At 33.0% G+C, this 19,981-nt stretch overlaps 2 protein-coding genes across 2 annotated transcripts in view; one reads left to right on the top strand and one right to left on the bottom strand.

The window, feature by feature from the left end:
* The window catches only part of LOC127832404 (uncharacterized), a 17,469-nt gene extending 10,893 nt beyond the window's left edge, over window positions 1–6,576 (bottom strand). Inside the window, exon 1 of the mRNA XM_052357867.1 lies at window positions 6,421–6,576. Within this exon, the coding sequence (XP_052213827.1) occupies window positions 6,421–6,484 (64 nt within the window). The 5' untranslated portion in view covers window positions 6,485–6,576. The remainder of the gene's footprint in view (window positions 1–6,420) is intronic.
* Window positions 6,577–7,447: 871 nt separating this feature from the next.
* LOC127831497 (uncharacterized) lies at window positions 7,448–12,963 on the top strand. The gene is made up of 4 exons (XM_052356481.1): window positions 7,448–7,523; window positions 7,973–8,148; window positions 8,266–8,373; window positions 12,868–12,963. The coding sequence occupies exons 1-4, from the start codon at window positions 7,448–7,450 to the stop codon at window positions 12,961–12,963; spliced, it is 456 nt and encodes a 151-aa protein (XP_052212441.1).
* The last annotated feature ends 7,018 nt before the right edge of the window (window positions 12,964–19,981 follow it).

Raw genomic sequence — 19,981 nt, 5'->3', positions numbered from 1 at the left:
GTATGTAATTAAATGCATTTATTCCTTAGTTTTACCGATTTGTGATCTGGTTATCGGCAATTTGAAGGTCCGTAAATTCATATTACATGGTCTTTATTTATCATGACTGTAAACTGATGAAGTTGAGCACCGGCTGTGTCGCTATTGTAAATAAATCTTATGATGATTGTTTTAAACATGGTAAAAAATAAAGCGGCAGCATGTACTAAATGTGTATGTGAATTCATGTAAGAAATGAGTGCGTTTAAATAAACAATAGCTTTTTTACCAAGAGTTATTTCAAAAGCGTTCTTTATGGTTACTGTACGCAAACAACGAGCCTTCACGTCTCACATCATGCAACACATCTCTCACAGAAAGTTGTTACATAGGACAACAATCAGGTTTCTTCCCACGGAAAGCGTTTTATCATCCTCCAATAATTAACGCACAAAATCAATCAACAAACAACATAAACCAGGCTTGAGTGCGGCTTAGTGTAAAGTAAGTCACTCCGTCAACCAATTTAAGCTCCAAATGCATCTTCGCATCGACAATTCTAATGCGGCAACCAAAAATTTTTTTGAAAATGTTTTATATGCTGTGTTATCTATATGGTATGTGTTGGGTTGGTTTCCTGTTGTGAGATCATTTTTGCGATAAGTGATGGGTTCGGCGACCTTTCAAACCGAGTTCAACACCCAACGCTTTGTTGTGACCGTTCAAAGTTGATGACCTCTACTGTAATAATTATTTTATGTTTAATGCCGTATTGTAATTATTTATGCTTTTTGAAAAGCGTGGGGATATTGTGGTTATCTCCGCCGTCTGTCCGTCCGTCCTGGCCAGTGTCTCCTCCTACGCTATAAGCACTAGAGCCTCAAAACTTACACACATGGTAGCTATGAGCATATGTACGACCCTGCACTATTTGGAATTTTGATTTGAACCCTGGGTCAAAAGTTATTGGGGTTGGGGTGGGCCAGGTCAGAGATTTTCACTCATTTTTTATGTCGTTTTACATTAACTTTTTTTATGTATACACCAATTTACTTCCAATTGATACTGAACATCTCTTATGACAATACGGTCAATCTCAACTATGCATGGCCCCATTACCAACCCTGGGGCGCCCCCGCCCACATAGACCACGCCCACCCACAATTGCCTTTTACTATAACTTCTTCATTTATACACCGATTTACTTCAAATTGATACTGAACATCTCTTATGACAATATGGTCAATCTCAACTATACATGGCCCCATTACCAACCCAGGGGCGTGGGGATACGCGTCGGCCTCTGCCGCGCCATTTCTAGTTTATTGTATTGTAATGGTAATCGGTATTTTAAGATATATACAAGATATGCGATCGAAAAGTCACCTTCTGATAATGTTTCTGACGTTTAATTTGTCCTTTATATTTCATTAAAGAATTGTGATATTTTGTGAAAAAAAAACCCGCACAAATGTGAATGTCCTTAGTGGTGCAGTAAAACTATACTGGAATATAACAACGGATAAGAAGATTGAACCAAACTTTTATAATAATTGGAATTCACTTACAACTAGTGGTGAGAAATACTTCAAGAGAATGCATGTTTGTAAATTGTTTAATATATTTTGCATTTAAACAATTAAATTATGTACTAAGTTTTTTTAATAGAAAACATTGAAAAAGATACATCCATATGAGAAGTTTGATTAATTGCGTGGCACTTGTAAAAAATATATATATATAAAAGCCCATGTTCATAAACTTTAAGAGGAATGATTATATGTTTAAAAGTGATCTTTCATAAAATACTTTATTGTTCGCTTGAGATAAAACATCGTTAATCCCTAACAATTAAGTTTTGCAACTCGTTAGGTATACATTTTAGTATATATCAACACATCACTTATTTACAAAAAATCCCTCTATTTGACAAACGTCTCTTATTTATAAAAATACATGCTTGTTAAGAAATACCCGCAAAGTACCTTTTTCATAAAACATCCTACATCTCAAATCACAATTGCTCTTAAAACACAGTTATTAACAAAGATTTCTTACTCACCAGGCACCGTTATTCGCAAAGCACCGGTATTCACAAAACAAAGTTGTTCGCAAAGCACGCGTATTCACAAAACAAACTTGTTCGCAAAGCACCGGTATTCACCTAACAAACTTGTTCGCAAAGCACCGGTATTCACAAAACAAACTTGTTCGCAAAGCAACCGTATTCACAAGGCACATAAGAAGAACTACAACAAGCATTAAAATGAGGAACGTACTTTAATTTATAAAATACTCCTACTCAGTATGGGGCTTGGTTTTTAACGTGTTTGCTCAATTACACTTTCTTAAACAAGTAACTGCCGATAATATGTTTCGTGTAAGTATTTCAAGATTTGAAAATAAGTGTGTTTAATATGTACATATTGATCTCAAACTTTCATTTAAGAACAATGAAATGATCTTAAAAACGTTGAAATACTAACCATTTATTTGATGGAAACAGTATCAATTAATAATAACTACATCCGTAAAATATTATTGTAATTTACATGTGTGTCATAGAGAATATATTTTCCTGAAACACACGCAGTCGATACGTCGTAAAACTGTGTTTTTGTTAGTGTCAAATAAACAATAAGATAAAGTACTAAGCTGATATATAACAGCTATAGTTTTAATTCATCTTTGTGCCCTATTTTTTCACATTATTTTACTGAAAATCGTTGCAAAAGATCATATCTGGCATGAAATGTATGAACTACTTTTATCTTATATTATACACAAAGCAAAAAGTATTTCATTACCAATCGTGCTTTTTTTGCAGATTTAATAAGATGTAAGTGGAAATACGAATATTATAGGTTTAATTTTGTTACGTTCTAAATATATAGATAGAGATATCTGTTGATGCAAAGCCACTTAAATATGTGTACTGGTTTACATTCCTATTCATGCGATAATGGCTTTGAAAACCCATATATTTGAAATATAAAACTTGTAACACGGAAGGTTTGTTAGTGGCGTCCCGTGAAGAAGGTTAAGTTAAATAAATGCTTCAGTGGGCGTAAGAACTAACATTGTGTAAAACTGTTGAATTTGATTATCATAGTAAACATACAGGTACTGCTTGATTAATATTACACAAAAATGGTTAAAAGTGGAAAACGAACAATTATATTGTCCCTTCATGTCCAACAAGGTTTGTTTTTCGATATATGTTATAATGCAGCCACGAAAAATGCCTAAAATTTCTTTATTTCATAACTAATTTATTTGCAATGTGTTAAGGACTTTGTTTGAAGTAAAATTGATCAATTGTTTAAATTACAGAAGATTTCTACAATTACATTTTATGTTTAAATATCATTTTGAACATTGATACACATTACCTACGTAGTTACGCATGGAAACTGGTAATGTAATGTGCATTATTAATGCCGTTACACGAGCTTCTCATTATACGATCCGGTTTGAATGCCCATTCCTGGCGCTTGTGTGTTTTGTTTTTCTGGTCATCATACCGTGAGGTTTAGAACGGATATTCAGGTATTTCCCTAATGTGCAAGAACAATCCAAAAGCTATATTTAATACACAAGTACATCACTAGAAATTGCAGCTGTAATTTTGAATTCATCGCAACGTTCGTATGGCGTGTAAAATACACATGAGTTGGTGCTATAAAATACACTGTGTCCTCACATAATGCACGTATAGGCGCGTTCAATATGTTTCGAGACACCAATTATATACACCGAATTACGAAGAAAAAATAAATAAAATACGGTGTGTGTTCCGTGGTTAAATTAAGTCGCACTTTTATACCTGTATTCAATATGACTTTGATGGATATAGGAAGATTAAATATTATTTGATACCTAATATTAATACCGTGAAGTCGTTTTGGATCGAACTATAGTAGCTACCTAGCATTTGGCTGCATACACACTTTTTGGAATACATGTTTTTCTGCTTTCCATGCGTATGATTCTCCCTTGATTGCCAATATATGCGTATTATATATCATTACATCAAACGAAATGGCTTGCTTTGTATGTTTTAAGATCAAAATTGTTGTTAAATACTATTCTATCATGATACTCACTGGTATACAAACCTTACAATTATTTACCAAAGAGATTATCAAACAAAAATAATAAAGAAATACAGATCCTAAATATATTATTTTTATCCTTTCGATCCTTTTAAAGTAACTATATTAATAAACTCTTCTGATACAGATGTGTCAAAGTTAAGCATCATATATCTCTTAACTTCACGATTGCAAACAAATATAAATGTACTCAACAAATACATAGCCCCCCCCCCCCCCCCAGTTAATTGATTGCTGTGTAAGCTGTGTACCGAGCATACACAGAAAAATAAATATCTGCGTGTTCATTCGATTGTTTAAGTACGGGAATCCAGAATGCATTAGGACAGTTAATTACAAAATGTCACTGTCTTTCTTTTTATTACTAAATAATAGTTTGGTCAATAATTGTTTGACTTAAATAACTGCCAAATAATTCGTTATTTTCATTGTGTTGTTTTTTATTGGTCAAGAAAAACTTCAAAATACATTAAAGCAAAGAATTTGAGTCCAAAATTAGTGTTACATGTCATTTTTTATTATAAAGTAATTAATGATGTTTATTAAATAAATAATAAACTAAACTGTGTTGTGTTGTTTTATTGTTTAACCAGTATCTTTATATTTAGTTAATTTAAAACGTAAATCACGAGTATTCTGTGGGAGTATAAATTTAGTCAGTTGTTTATTCGATATAGTCGTTAAAGTCGTTTTTCTCTAGGTAAAGATACGATCAGTTCACCTAATCCATACAGTTGCACGTTAATAATTAGACTAATACTCAAATCACTCCACCCTTTTCCCGTGCACAAATAGGTTCAATGTCGATCTCGTGCATCGAATGATTGATATAGTCATTCGATGCTTTACTTTCAAAGATTCCACATCTTTGATGACGGGCCTTATTTTAATGATCACCGTCGGATCATGCATTACTTGTATTTGTCTATTATTAATATTATTGTAAGTGAGATTCGATGCTTTACTTTCAAAGATTCCACATCTTTGATATATTAATGATTTTTAATATCATTAATAAATATATATTTCAGCCAAATTGAGTTTTCTTCCACGATAGAACCCACAAAATAACCTACCGGTAACATTAAAAAAAAGGTTTAAGAATTCATCGTCTTGATTTCAAATACAAAAAAAAGCAACGAACCCCAAACTTTATAACAAACTTTTATTGAAAAACCTTAAGTGACTGATTGAAACTCCACACATTATTATAAGTCGTTGTTTACTAGTTTCGATTTGTGAAAGCTTTCAATTTGATGAAAAACAAGAGCATAACATCCTCAAAATTACTTCCGAAAAAATTATATTCCTGTCAGAAATTATGACTTCCAAAAACATTAAATGGTAAAAATAAGGAAGTTATCTAAACGCGGAATGCGTCGAAAGATACTACATGTATGTTCGAAAGAACAGTGGTTGGTGCGGCAAGATAATTATAATTTATTGTCAACCTGTCAAGTAACTTGCCAGATGAACAGATTACTTGTAAGATAACCTTATCACAATATTACATGATGCGATTGCCAATGTTAAGCTTGTTGTGAGGGTGTGTTTTTGCACATATGCCGATATGTCTGTCCGCCCTTCGGTTGGTTATTTGTTGTCATAGTGTAAGGATCATGATTAATAATAAAAAGGGCTTGAACTATTTAAAAATCCCTGAGGATGCCCTAATATTGACAGTGTTGTAGCAACTCTTCAACTTACATTCTCGAATAAACGTTGTTTCATGCGATGACTTAAATAATCAAACTGTATTCAAGTGTTTCTATAAATACAGGCCAATTTCAATCTGATTAATATGCACATAATTTGAATACAACTATACATTTGAAGTTGCAATGTTATTAAAATCTATGACATGCAATTCTGATATAACATAACATTTATGAAGTAGACATTTCCTAATAAAATACCGACTTTCAACTTAACATTTCTAGTTACTACATGGATGCAGACGTATATTAAAACCACTCAACGAATAAGTAATTTCCCAGTAAATTGATGTATGTGTCCATATAAAGCGTATATGCATAAAAAACCGAATGCCAGCGTGTGCCATCCATCGAAACGAATTGACACCGCTATTGTGTGGGAAGATAGAGTGCAAAAGAAAACTCAAATTCACTTTTTATCGATAAACACGATTTTAAAGTTTATAGTACTTTTCTTTTATTTTTTATATTTAATATTTTGATCCCGGATATTTTTTAATCTAAATAAATTAGTAAAAAACATTGTTATTGTTTACACTTACATAATTGCGCGAATAAAAACAAACAAACACAATAGCAGCAATACAATGAAAATATACAATATGAATTACCTTCTGTTAACAGGCATATATAAATAAGGATCCAAAACACATATACTCGTCCCAAATTCGCCATTTCAAATATTTCGATACACGATAGCTAACATGGTTATTTAAACCTGCGGTTTACCTATGGTGTATCCCCATATTTATAACGAGAGACCTTAAACAAGGAAGTTATGTTCATTGTGTAACATGAAGTGGGTCAAGTGAAATAAACGCGTCATTGGACGATTGTTAAACCTTCCATCGGTTTATAGTGTTGAACTTGTTTTCGTACAAACATAACACCTTTTTAAATGTCTGAATCACATAACCCGTACTGTATGATTAGTGAACACATAAAGACTTAAGTTGACCGTTTTGTCGGATTTTAATAAAATATAATTGACGTTATGTCAAAGTGCATCAAAGAAAATGGCTCTAATGTCTGCATTTTGGTTAATTGCAAACTGTTCATGCTGTCAACTCGCACGCCTCGAAAAAATATATAGAAATAGATGAAGGATGTAATATGATCAGTAGTTTATAAGAAGTTTATAAGTAAAAATAATAATAATTATGTCCTTTTTAATAATCTGAATATACGGTTGTCACATTTAATGGCTCTTTTACACTTGAGGTCGGTGTTTTTCACGGGTTATATGAATGTTTGTAATAGGTGTAAAAGGTCTTATATACAACTAACAATTATTAAAATGGCAAAGCATTAATCAATTAAACTAAATTGGTATGATAATTAATCAGTGATACTTTAATGTTTGTCACAAAACGGAGAATGTTAATTTAGCTTGTAATTAAAATGTTTTACTTTTATAATCAGGTGTAAGTTAAATTAAAGAAAATTAAAACGAAAATTAGGTGATGTTTGTTGCATGCGGTTATTTCATAATAGATCAAAGTTTCTTAGTTATGCATATAAATCGACTAAATTAAGAATAGGTTATCATTATAAACATATATGTGCTACGGAAAACATACGTATAGTGAATTCATGCGTTTTTTGTGATGGATTATCCGTGTATATTGTGTTAAAGGAATGTGGGTCCAAGGCAGCAAGCAATTGAATGCGATAGTTGCCAAAAATGGCAACACCGAACATGCGAAACCGGTACGTACCATTCATATCATTATACACTATAATATTTCAAACAAGTGGAAAGTGATACTCATTTTCTATAGCGTGTCCATTGCAAAACTTACATTTTTTTCGCGTATTATGTTATTATAACGACCTCTTTAGATTTCTAATTAATGTGAAGATAATCGAAATCGTGTTAGTGGTGTGTTGTATTTCTTATTTCTGATTGATCATAAAGTCAAGTAGTTATCTCAATATACCAGCTTTGCTTGAAGTTATTTAATAAACGTTGTTTATTTGTATTGTAATGTAGATGAATGTTTGTTTTTGTGATACTGTTATCACTCGATCCAAGTATTTTTAACCAATATCGGAATATATGTAATTTGCAGTTATTAATTCAAATACGTTTAATTGTTCGCGTGTTGATTAATAATAATGGAAAGGAAACAGTTAAACAGGGAAAATGTTTTGTCTTTGTAGGCATTACACAAAAACAGTACTTAGCCGTCATTCGCGGTGAAACGGACATAACGTTTGTCTGCAAGCCTTGTTCAACGTCTGCACAGAACGGAACACAGGTGGGATCCGAAGAAGTGGCGGCACTTGGCAATGCGACCGATGTCATGGAGGCAGAAGACAAGCCTGTTAATGAACAGGTATTGTACAACTTTCCATAATTTCTTTTGATAGTGTATCGGGACAGTTTGGTATGTTTTATTATTTTTACTAGTACTTGTCGTACACCTTTCTATGGTGCGCTTCATATGTTTCAGATTTCAACGTCTGCACAGAATGTAACACAGGCGGGTTCCGAAGAAAAGACTGCACTTGGCAATGCGACCGACGTCATGGATACAGAAGACACGCATGTTAATGAACAGGTAGTTTGAAACGGTCCATACTTTCTATTCATTGTGTATCGGGTCAGTTTGGCGACATTTTGGTATATTGTATAAATTTTATATACTTAATATGGTGCGCTTGATATGTTTCAGATTCCCTTTGTGTCGTCAACTAATGATGTTACTGATGTTTGGGGTTCAACATAAGCCGTGTTCGAGATCTTACCCTGGCAGTAAATACTACCTTCCAAGTGTAAAGCTTTGTTTATGTGTGTAAATATTGAAATAAATATTAAAATAAAAGTATATAGATGTATGTCTACTTGTGCTTGATAATGTGTATTAATAATGTAATAAAAATTAAAATATTAGTTAAAAAATATATTTTTAAAAGTACTTTAAATGTCAATTTTACTGTGCCGATAACGTTACCATGGTATAAACAATATTTTGTGAATTTTTTTTGGTTATTTTGTGAATATTTTTCAATAAAAAGTATTAACTAAACTCTGAAAGTATTACTCATTTGTTTTTATGCATAAATAACTCATTTAGAACCCATTAATACATCAATATTTTGACTACCGTGCGAGTTGACTTAGGTACGAATTAACTTCCGTGCGAGTTGACCAAAAAACGTGCGAGTTGACTACCGTGCGAGTTGACTTAGGTACGAGTTGACTGTAAACCGTTTCAGCAGGCAAGTGTACGAGTTTTGAATTTAAGGGATTATGTCTATAGTTTCAGTAATTTAATTTCCAGTATGAAAACATTCACATCTTTTGAAAACAGCATTTTGAAAGCACGTAAACGCATTTTGTATAAATTTAATGAAATTTTGTTTCAAAATAATTTTTCAAAATTGGAGGAGATCGAAGTCAAACATTACAGATGACATTAGTTGCGTAAACTTTAGCCTACCATATCATGTAAGTCCATTTTCATGTGCATTCGCGGTCCAGTTTCATATGCCTCGACTGCGACCTTTTTGGTGACATCTGTCCAACATAACAATGAGCCCTGTAATTTCATGTAATCTAATTCAAATATACTGCAGGTGACGCAAATCCAACTGTAAGGTGGTAAACGTCGAACATTCCATAAGACGCCATGTCAATGATCGTTTATCCAAAAGTATATTTTCGGTGTAAGAAAACAGTAAGTGATACTAATCGTTGAATATACAACAGCAACAGAATACTGTGTTGAGTGTTGAGTTATGGCGTTTTTCGATGAAGTCAGTCAAATTTCAGTCTAAGTTTAAATGGTGCTGTGTTCGGAAGTCACACATTTTCGCACGTGTAAGACAAAAGCCTTTAACTTAATTGGTCAAAATATCAAATTCCGTTCTATCGGCGGAGTCAGACGTAATAGATTCACACCGTTTCAGCAATTTAATATGATAGCTCCTCATTTCCCAATGTATTTCTCTTATTTACTTCATTTTTAAGGCCATAAGAGTTATGTACATATCAGGTCTTTTAAGGAAAGGATATAACAAACCGATAACGTAAACCATTTATGAAGAACAACAGTTGCACATGCTTCCAAGATTGTCTGTCTTTAACAAGAAACGCGAAGTTTCCAATATTTTATTTGAGTTAATACATACATAACCTTTCGAACGTCTTTGAAATACCCATAAAAATTGACATGCCATAATTTATTACGCCAGTTCAAACTGACAACAGATTATAGATGTTATGTTTAGCTATTTTATTAAAAGTGTGAAAATGTATACTTAGATTTTATTTTCCTTGACATGTTGTTTCGATTACCATAAAGATTATCAATATATAATGTTCATATGTCCAGTATAGTAGCCCTAACCCTTTCAAAATATACATGTGTTACTCTTCGCTATAGGTGGTATAAATTGCTCTACACTATTTTTCATTCCCATAGCAAGAACTGTTGCTTTTGATTTCGCTAATTGCTAATACATACTCGTGCTTCACAACTGTATTCATATGAATGAACATATGCTAAGAAACTAGTAGTGCTTATTTTATTTATAAGTTTGACTTTTGTCTTCATAAGTGTCCTAGAATTTAGTACTGTGTCTCATTAAACTACTTGTAGTATTTGAAAATATTTTACAATTATTTTTTTTTTCTAAAATCGTTGCTTTGTGGATTCAAATGTCAATAGGGGACATTGTGTTTCACAAACACAGCTCGTGTTTTCATGAAAACATGCGTTCACATATACGAAGGATTATATTAAATCAAACACGTTTATAAATAATTGAAACACTTTTATTATGATTAATACATAAAATAAAGGAAATATTATAGCACAAAAATAAGGCACATTTTAGAATACAAAGTACAAGCTTGATGTCAAGTACCAAGGTGGTCCGCAAAAGGTAGCTTGGATGCTGAAATAGGCATTGAATAGAAACGTGTTATTCTAACGGTAGCTCTGTTGAGTAGTAGCAGATACTAGCATGCCATAAGTAGACATGTACAGTTGTTGCGCTGTGTAATTGAAATAGGCGCTTCAAGCTACGAGATATTTTGCTCTGTTGTACAATTCACTTGACCGGCTTGACACACGCAGCCCGTCCAACATCTGTGGCTTGGTGGCACACTTTGTAGTAGTTGTTGACAATGCTCAGCTGTTGATATTTTTTTAAGATATTGCAGTTGTATTGGAAGTTGAATTTTTTTGTGTTGTTGATTAGCGGTTGCGGTGTTGTTGTTGTTAGTGATGGTAATGGCGGTACTATTTTGTGATGTTAGTCGTGATAAAAGTGGTGTTTGTATTGGTTGCTGATGTTGTGTTGTTGGTGATGGTGTCGTTCTTGTTGTTTACAGTGTTGGTGGTGGCGGAGGTTTGATCGTTGATCGTGGTGATGGTAGTAGTAAAAAGTCTTTACCTTCTTTATAGATGATTCCGTTCCTCGTGCACGTTTTAGGACTACCTGATATAAAACAAGTACAATAACACAAAACTGATATCAATACATGTATAAGGAATGATTAAGTTTCTATGTATCAAATGTATCCGACTAAAAAATCTATGGATGCAACAGATACATCTTGTTAAAAAAGATATTGTTTATCTTCCAAGTATTCATTTTTAGCAAAACATTTAAAACATATATGTTAATAAACATGAGTTTCGGTGCAATAATAAGGCTCTATTACGCAAAAAAACATAATTACAAACTGAATAATTAAAGTCGTGTTTTGTACATATTCCGTTACTTCATATAACAATTACTCGCGAAGTGGTATTCACGTTTATCAGCCTCATCGCTACCTCGACATTTAAAATGCATGTTTTCACCATCAGTTATTGTATATATCTTCAACGACACGTTTCGTTATGAAACATAACAAGATATCTATCAACAGGTTGATTATAAACGCGCTGTATGGTTTCCGAACCGTAACCAAAGTAATTGAAACTGATCAAATCCGTTTCAGAGCTGCAAAACGCTTTTTAACTCCGCGTTTAATACGTACGTGTTGGTGTCAGGCAGAGGTTATTGCAACCCTTTGAACAGCATTTCCTGACACCGGGACAGTCGTAGTCAGAACTGCACTTTCGGACACACACATCTGCAACAACGCCTTTTCCGTTCAATACTGGACAAGAACCGTCCTTACCTAAAACACGTATATACAATCTGAATCATAATAATGCTGTAGGTGAGGAATACATCTCATTAAAATTACATCTAAACTTTCGCTCACTTACATTTAGATGATGTGTGATTGGCATTGATGTGTCAGAAAACAATTGCTTTTGACTGAAACACTCATTTGGAAAAGATTTTTTTATCATAGCCTTATTCAGGCCAAAAAGCCAATCATGCACGGATGAATTCTGTTTGATTAAACAAATACGAAAAATGGGTTTAAAGCACGCATTGAATTATTGTTAAATATACCTTCAAAATAATAAATTTAGTTAAACGATCAGAATCGTCATAGCATGTGTGTACGGCGATTTTAAATCATTACGATTCAATAACAAATTTAACAGATTCTTTGTTCATAATAATATACTTTAATCTTTATACTTTATGATTTTAAAAATATACACAAAGCGACATATTTATAAAGATGCAAACACGTATTTATTACTTGGTAAAGCCATTTCTGTACATACCACAGCTCCGTTGGTACATGAACACGTATTGCATTCGTCCAGAAACCGCTGTCCTTCCTTGAACACTTTATTCTTGTAAGTACACGGCTGTTCTGTAAAACACACATGTTTTAAAGAATAAGTTTTTTGTTTTCTTAGAAACATTCTGAGACACATTTATGTTATCTCAATATAAAGGCCCTATTAATATTGGCATGAACACTTGCTGTCGCTTCTACTGCTGCTTATGATGCTTCTGATCTGCTGCTGTTGATGATGATCCTAATGATGATGGTAGTAATGAACCATATTATGAAGCTTAATATAAACAATTTAGATATTTTACACTGATTGTTTATAATATTATAATACTTAATAATGAATCACTTATTAACTTCACATAACATATTAACGTACTTGGCTTTCAAATAGGACAGCACTGGCCAGATGGCGTTTATTGGTCGAGGCATTCTGGAGGCCTACAGTCCACCAGGGTGCAATCGGGACTACGTGTGTAGCATGTCGTAATTAACGAGCTTGCCAGACCGACTTGCAGTAACAGATGCATCTGTTCCCATTGATATAGATAATCAATGAATTATAACATTAATTGCGGTAATATTAATTGTTGTGCGGACAATTCCGTTTTATACGAAGACTAATGACATTCAATCAGGATTTCTTACTGAAACCTGAACAAACACTTAAAGACCTTTCTTACGCAACACTTTCCAAACTTGAATATCTCAGTAATAAGTAAAGATTTTGAATTAAAATTGCGCATATGATCATTTGACTATATTCTGTGCAAGATAACGATACAATTATTCATCCGTATCAATCGGGCGCTTTTGCACGTGCGGTAGGTGTGGTTTCATCTTTTTGCACGAGAAAATGGTGAAACGCGATACGATTCGAATTCTATTTCAATTACTTCATTTTAGGTGGGTTTATACACCAGGAAAACATCAACTAAATTTAAAATCAATATGTCTCGTGTAAAATTTCAGGAGCGCAACAGCGCAATTAGCATGCTGCAGGCTACCTTCCTCACTTTCTGAAGCATCCGGTCGTCACGGATGAATTATTGTATCGTTTTCTTGCACATACTGTAGTCAAATGATCACATGTACAATTTTAAATAAAAATGTTTACTCATAACTGAGAAATTTGAGTTTGAAAAATGATGCGTTTAAAAAGTCACCAAGCGTAGTACAACGCTAGATATAATTCCAATTTAATTTCAATTTCATCATTCTCGGTGGATTTTTACACCAGGAAAACATAACATTAACTAGAAATACAATGATATGGCTCATATGAATATTTATGAGCGCAATGTTGCAAGCCGTTCGATCATTAAGACGTGTAAGTTCATGCATTTCACTTTTCACATTATTATTTTACATTTACGATTTTGAGAATTTTACGTTTCAGTGATTTGTTTTAATTTGTTATGTTTGATTTTTTAATGTTCATAAATTTCAATTAAATGTACATGAAGTATTAGATATGTGTTGAAGTAGTCTGAGTCCAAATGTCAACAAAATTCGTTCTAAAATAAGGGAGCTATATTGATTCGAATACGTGTTGCGTTAGCTAAGTCTCCAACTGTACTCACTATAATTATTTTTATAATAGTATAATAATCATTTTTCTATTATTATTTTTAGTTATTATATTCTAAATAGCAAAATGCAAATATAAATAAACATAATACCCTAATTATACATACAGTAATATTAAATATTCTTACCTTTTTCGATAAACACTACTTGTAATCTCCTGTTGTGCGTTAATACAAATGAGGTAAACAAAGCCTATCCGCCAATAAAAACGCTTTAATTTGGTTGTATTTCCTTTCGTCAATCAGATTAATTTGTATCCTGTTAGTGTTAGACTTATTTATGCAAATGTCCCACAGCTGAATCGTGTTCACGTTTTGTAGACGATAAAATAGCTAATTAAAGGCACACTCGATGTGCAGAAAGGGAGAATACTTACAGCATATAAGCAGAGATTAATATATACAATTAACCATGTTGATCAAATTATTTTACAATGAAACATAAAACAATGGATTAATTTTATTTTCAGTTCACTGCTCACATTTAGTGGCATAGATTTCTATAAAGAGAATGTTAATAACATATATGATTGTTTTCATTGAGAAATTCTATTCTTGTGATAATTACAACGTTTCAATGTCTTGAGCATCCAATAATCATTTACAAAAAAATGCGCAAGTAAAACTCATAAAGAAAACACATGAACCCGGCGCCCATCTACCCCGTTAAGCCGCATCTTTCGCCATCTTTAAACATGGAGTAATTGATAAATATACCAAATAATTATCTCGTATAAAGTATGTAGCATACAAAGCTTTAGCTAAGTATTCAATATTATGATTAAATTCAGATTAACACAAAATATCATTGCATAGTCTGATTCAGAGAAGAAGTTGTTCCCAGGACTGGTAATGCTATGTTCGCTCATGTACGTCTCAAGCATGTGAACTAAATAATCAAACATCATCTTACGTCACTTTTTGAGTTTGACTGGACCGTGTTACGAATTGAGGTTAATGTAACATTTAAAAAAGTCCATGTAAGGTTATATGTGTTCGTTAAAGAATAATAGAATCTCAGAACACTGTGTGCATTTGCTATTTCGAACGTTTACTTATGCTTAGTTAAACTTTAATATATTACCTAAGCAACAAACTGGAAATCATACGTCTGGAAAATCAGCGCGCTCGACGTTTCCCGATATTGTAGAGTTTCTGGTATTTGTTTTTTTTTACATCAATCTTGTTTTACAATAACATACTTATAAATCTTTGATTTCAATGGCCAATTTTCTGAACAAAGTTATGTTTCTATATTAAATAACTGTGTTATTTTTACATTGAACCACGTAAATATGCAGTAGTAAACTCGGCATACACTTATTAAATAATGAGTTATTGTGGTTTGTAGCGGAAAACGGTTCTGGATTTACTTACGTGAACCTAATATGAATCCTTAATCCATAGCCAAGACTGGATAAAGATATCTAAAGATAAAGTCTCATTGCAATATCTCATTGACATGATTAATAATACCTTACTGACTGGAGTACCATATTTAGGTCGGTTTCTAGCTGGTGTGATAGGAAAATACCAGACATACTCACAAATAATGCCGATAGTGTTCGTAGCTCAAATTTTTGAAGAAAAAATAAAAAAACGTTACCTTACTCGCCTGCATGTCGGAGTCGGCGTCCATTATATTGATCCCATCAGCCAAATATTGAAGAGTTTATAACATAATAAGGACAATTACCATAAACTAAGTTTTGTGCTACTAAGATGCCTCGTTTCGGTACGAACTGCTTGCAATGTTAAGGCCGTCGTAATTCTGTTAATTACAATATGACCATAAACTTTTTTTCAAAACATTTCTGATCATCTGAATGCACATTTCAACGCAAGCAAATCCGTGGAGAAGTATTGATCAAACGAGTAAATTGTAGATAGTGTACACATACAAGAAAAACAATGAAAACAATCAAATACAAAAAACTTGAAATGACATCGGAACCAATATAACGTTTAAATGGTTTCTTCTTATTTTTTTCTGTTTTAAAAGTGAAAGCTAATTGTCTGATGCCTCTGAACTTTCAGAATGTACGTCAATAACACATCTGTGACGTATGTTTTTTTTTAAATAAACGTTTGCATGGTTCTCGTACTTATCGACCAATTGTTTTGTGCTAGGAACCTTCTCGCTAAAATGCGGCAATGAGCGCGCGGGCTGCAATCAACTTTTCAAACGTCTGCGAACGTAAATGTGTAAGCCCAATACAATCATAATACTTTGCTTATCCATAAACCGTCTCTATATGTTATCAATCAATTTTACTTCATGCAATACAGTGCTTTTGTTGTTATTATTTCATTATGTGGTCACTTCCTAGAACGGTTTGTATTGTACGGATATATTCTTTCGATGTTTTAATGTTATTGTGTGTTAAATAATTATTTTTCAATTAAAAAAATATGGACCCAACATGACATAATCATTTAAATTATTAATAACATATAAATAATAATAATAATCCTCACTTCATGTGTAGTTCAAAAACAAGATTGTTTTTATTTTTATGTATTTTAGTATGAAAGCACGTGTCGATATTTGTAGCTAAACAAACATATAACTATTGTTAAATTTCTATCCGGAAACTTACACCAAACCTTTCAATTGTCGTTACATATTTTATCAATAGTTATACACAATATGTTTTCAAACAACAATCCGATGCGAGTTCATTAAATGAAAGAGGCATGTCAAGAAAAGAGTTGTTACACCAATGATAGCTAATTGGGATGGCTCATAGCAAATGGAGTGACACTATGACAATGACAGCCAAGTAGGATACTAAAGCGGAGTGTCTAGTTGAAAGTTGTCACCTCAATGATAGCTAATTGGAATGGCTCATGACAAACGGAGTGACACTATGACAATGACAGCTTAGTAGGATATACAAGCGGCGTGTCTAGTTGAGAGTTATTTCGGCTTTTGCACCTAGAAGATATCGGCATGTGAAGTGGGAAGTTGTTTCTTAAATGTAAGCTCAGTGGGCAGTTCAAGTAGATAGATGCTTCGACAATCGCAGCTTTGTGGTAGATTTAGGCATTTCAAGTTGAGAGAGGTTACACCAATGTCAGACCAGTGGAATTCAGCTTCTATGGAGAGTGCAAAAAGACTACAGCTATGGCATCTGCATGTGTGGCCTTTGATTACAAGTCTCTTGACCGACTTGTTAACCATCACCTGTCAACACACAAATACAGAGCAATGTAATAATCATTTAATCTTAATACACATCTCAAATTACGGCCGAGATAATATTACATTCGGGAAACCGTATAGTCCAAAAAATAGAATTGTGCATTGATGGTTATACAAGTAAACAATACTTGAAACTGTTAAAATGTAAACACAATGATTGCTTGAAATAAAAAAAGCTTTCTTAATTAGTGTTAATATACTCAAATATGAGAAATTAAATTAGGTGTAACAGAAAGAAATAACTCATGAGACAAGTAAAGATACGAATGTGACTCAAGGGAAACAACAATTATGGCGCTTTAACTATATTGATTTGTAAATGTAGTAGTAGAAATAGCAGAAGTAGCAGTAGCAGTAGAGTTAGAAGTAAATGTGTTCTTAGTGGCGGTGTTTAATGATGGCGGTGGAGTTGTTGTGGCATTGTTTTATGTATTGGTGGTGGTTGCAGAGGTGTTGATCGTAGAGTTGTAGAGTTGTTTTGTGTTGTTGGTACTTGTGGCCTAAATGGAGGTGGAGCTAGTTGTTGCGGCGGTTGTTTTGTATGGTGGTGATTTTGTTGTTTTACCGTCGTTGAGATTGTTTCCGTCTGTTGCGCTATATGTAGGACTAACTGGAAAAACAAACACAGAAAGTGACGGAACAATACTGATAATGCCGAACAGAAAAAATAATTGAAAAATGTCAACATTACAATTTGCTATTTATTTTATGCTATTAAGTTGTGTTTATATGTTACATTTCTGTTTTGGTATTTTTGAAAACAATGACTATGATATTTAAAACACATTCGTTTAAATAATCGTAATTTGATATATTTTGACTGGTACTTCTGTTATTGAAACACAGCAAAATACCAATCAGGCGGTCAAAGTCCGCATTGTTTATGCAAATTAAAACACGTTTTAAAAGATTTGTTGTCAGATCCAAGTCCTTTGCAACGACCGAGTTCCAATCGTGTAAGACGTTACCGCAGCCATTTAAACAGCATTTATTTTAATTCATAAAACGAAACTTTGGAAACACAGGCATCTGCAACATCGCTTTTCCCATCAATGCTAGAGAAATCCAATAGTTTTACCCGATTAATGCCAATGCGGAACATCAAGAAACGCTTACATTGTCAAAAAAGTGTTCCCATCGACTTTTAATTAGTTGGTGAATGTTAGTTCTCGGTGCTCTTCATTACAAATACCAAACAATACAATGGTGGTACATAAATTCGTTTTGCAATTATCATTAATTTATTTAATCCACTTTCTAGATTTGCATGAATTCTGACGCTATAGAAATTCGATTCCAAGTAATTATTAATTGCATTCAATGAGTTGTCGCTAATATACAGATATAAGTGACGTGTTAGACAGCGGACGATTTTACTGAGATTGGTGTTGACCGGAAAATACATATATAAACTTAAGGTACCATGTACATTTTTGTTAAATGCTGTTCGAATACTAATAATTCGGCAAAAGTGATTCAAAATTCGCCTTGACTGATTTATAAATGGAACTTTATGATAAACACAATGTGTCAAATGGGCAGAATGGCCAAAGCATCTATAGTTTAACGAGAATCCATAAACATAACAATGTTATAACAAGTAAGAAGATTATAAATATACATAAGATAATACTGCGCACAACGCGCTATGCACAGTGAGACAATACGAGGCACAAATGTGCTCAGTTCAGAATTACGATATCTATTAAACAAACACAAGACGTTCCGTTTTCGTTTCCTGAATTTAACTGCGCAGTATATTTATACAGATGTATTGAATACCTTGGCAACCTTTCTTTGTACATCCCACCGATCCGTCGGAACACCAGCAATTATTGCAATCGTCCTTAAAATTCTGTCCGTCCGTATACACTTGTCCCTTGTAATTACATGGATCTATAAAACAAATATGTTTTAACGGATGAGGATTTGTTTGCTGGGTATACAGCTTCATTTAATGTACACAATTTATATCGGCAGAAACACATGCTGCTGCGGCCTCTACTGTTGATTATATTGATGATGATGATGATGATGATGCCGATGCTATTTACGCTCTAATCATGATGACGATTGAACAGCTATGAAAATATGAAGTATGACATAAAAATTGAAACATTTCCTATTGACCAAGTATACATTCTTATTGAAGTTTTGTTGACAAAGCTTAACAAGCATGAACTAATGATCATCACTTACGTGGCAATAGTTACTTACTTGGCCAATCGAGATGACATGAGTAACATGCCGTGATGAAATAACACGACAGACAAAATGTGAGCCGAAGATGCATCTAAAAAACACCATGCATTCATTTTATATAATAGTTTCAGTTAAAATTATTTTTCAAGTTATGCGGTGAATAAGTAAAATATTCTATTTTTGCATGACCGCCGATGAAAACAGCCAACCATTCATTGTAAATAATACTTTCCTAAGGAAAAACTCATGCTACATGTTTGCGATGAATAAGTAAAATACTTCTATCATCACCGATACAATGTAATTACAAACTTCAACTGAAATCAACGGATATCATCTACTGCTACTCTATGTATAGTATTATAAGATCTTTGTTTGTATTTGTGGCAATATCGAATTAATATTTTCAAAATAACACGACAATACTTCAAAAAAGTAGAAATATTTATCCCACATAATCAAACTATGCATGCAGCAATTTTAAGTACACTCACTTTTTTACAAACCACTTC

This window comes from Dreissena polymorpha, chromosome 5 (genome assembly GCF_020536995.1).
Source record: "Dreissena polymorpha isolate Duluth1 chromosome 5, UMN_Dpol_1.0, whole genome shotgun sequence".
Classification (NCBI taxonomy): Eukaryota; Metazoa; Mollusca; class Bivalvia; order Myida; family Dreissenidae; genus Dreissena; species Dreissena polymorpha.
The sequence above is the reverse complement of the archived record's forward strand: the minus strand, read 5'-3'. Positions and strand labels throughout refer to the sequence as shown.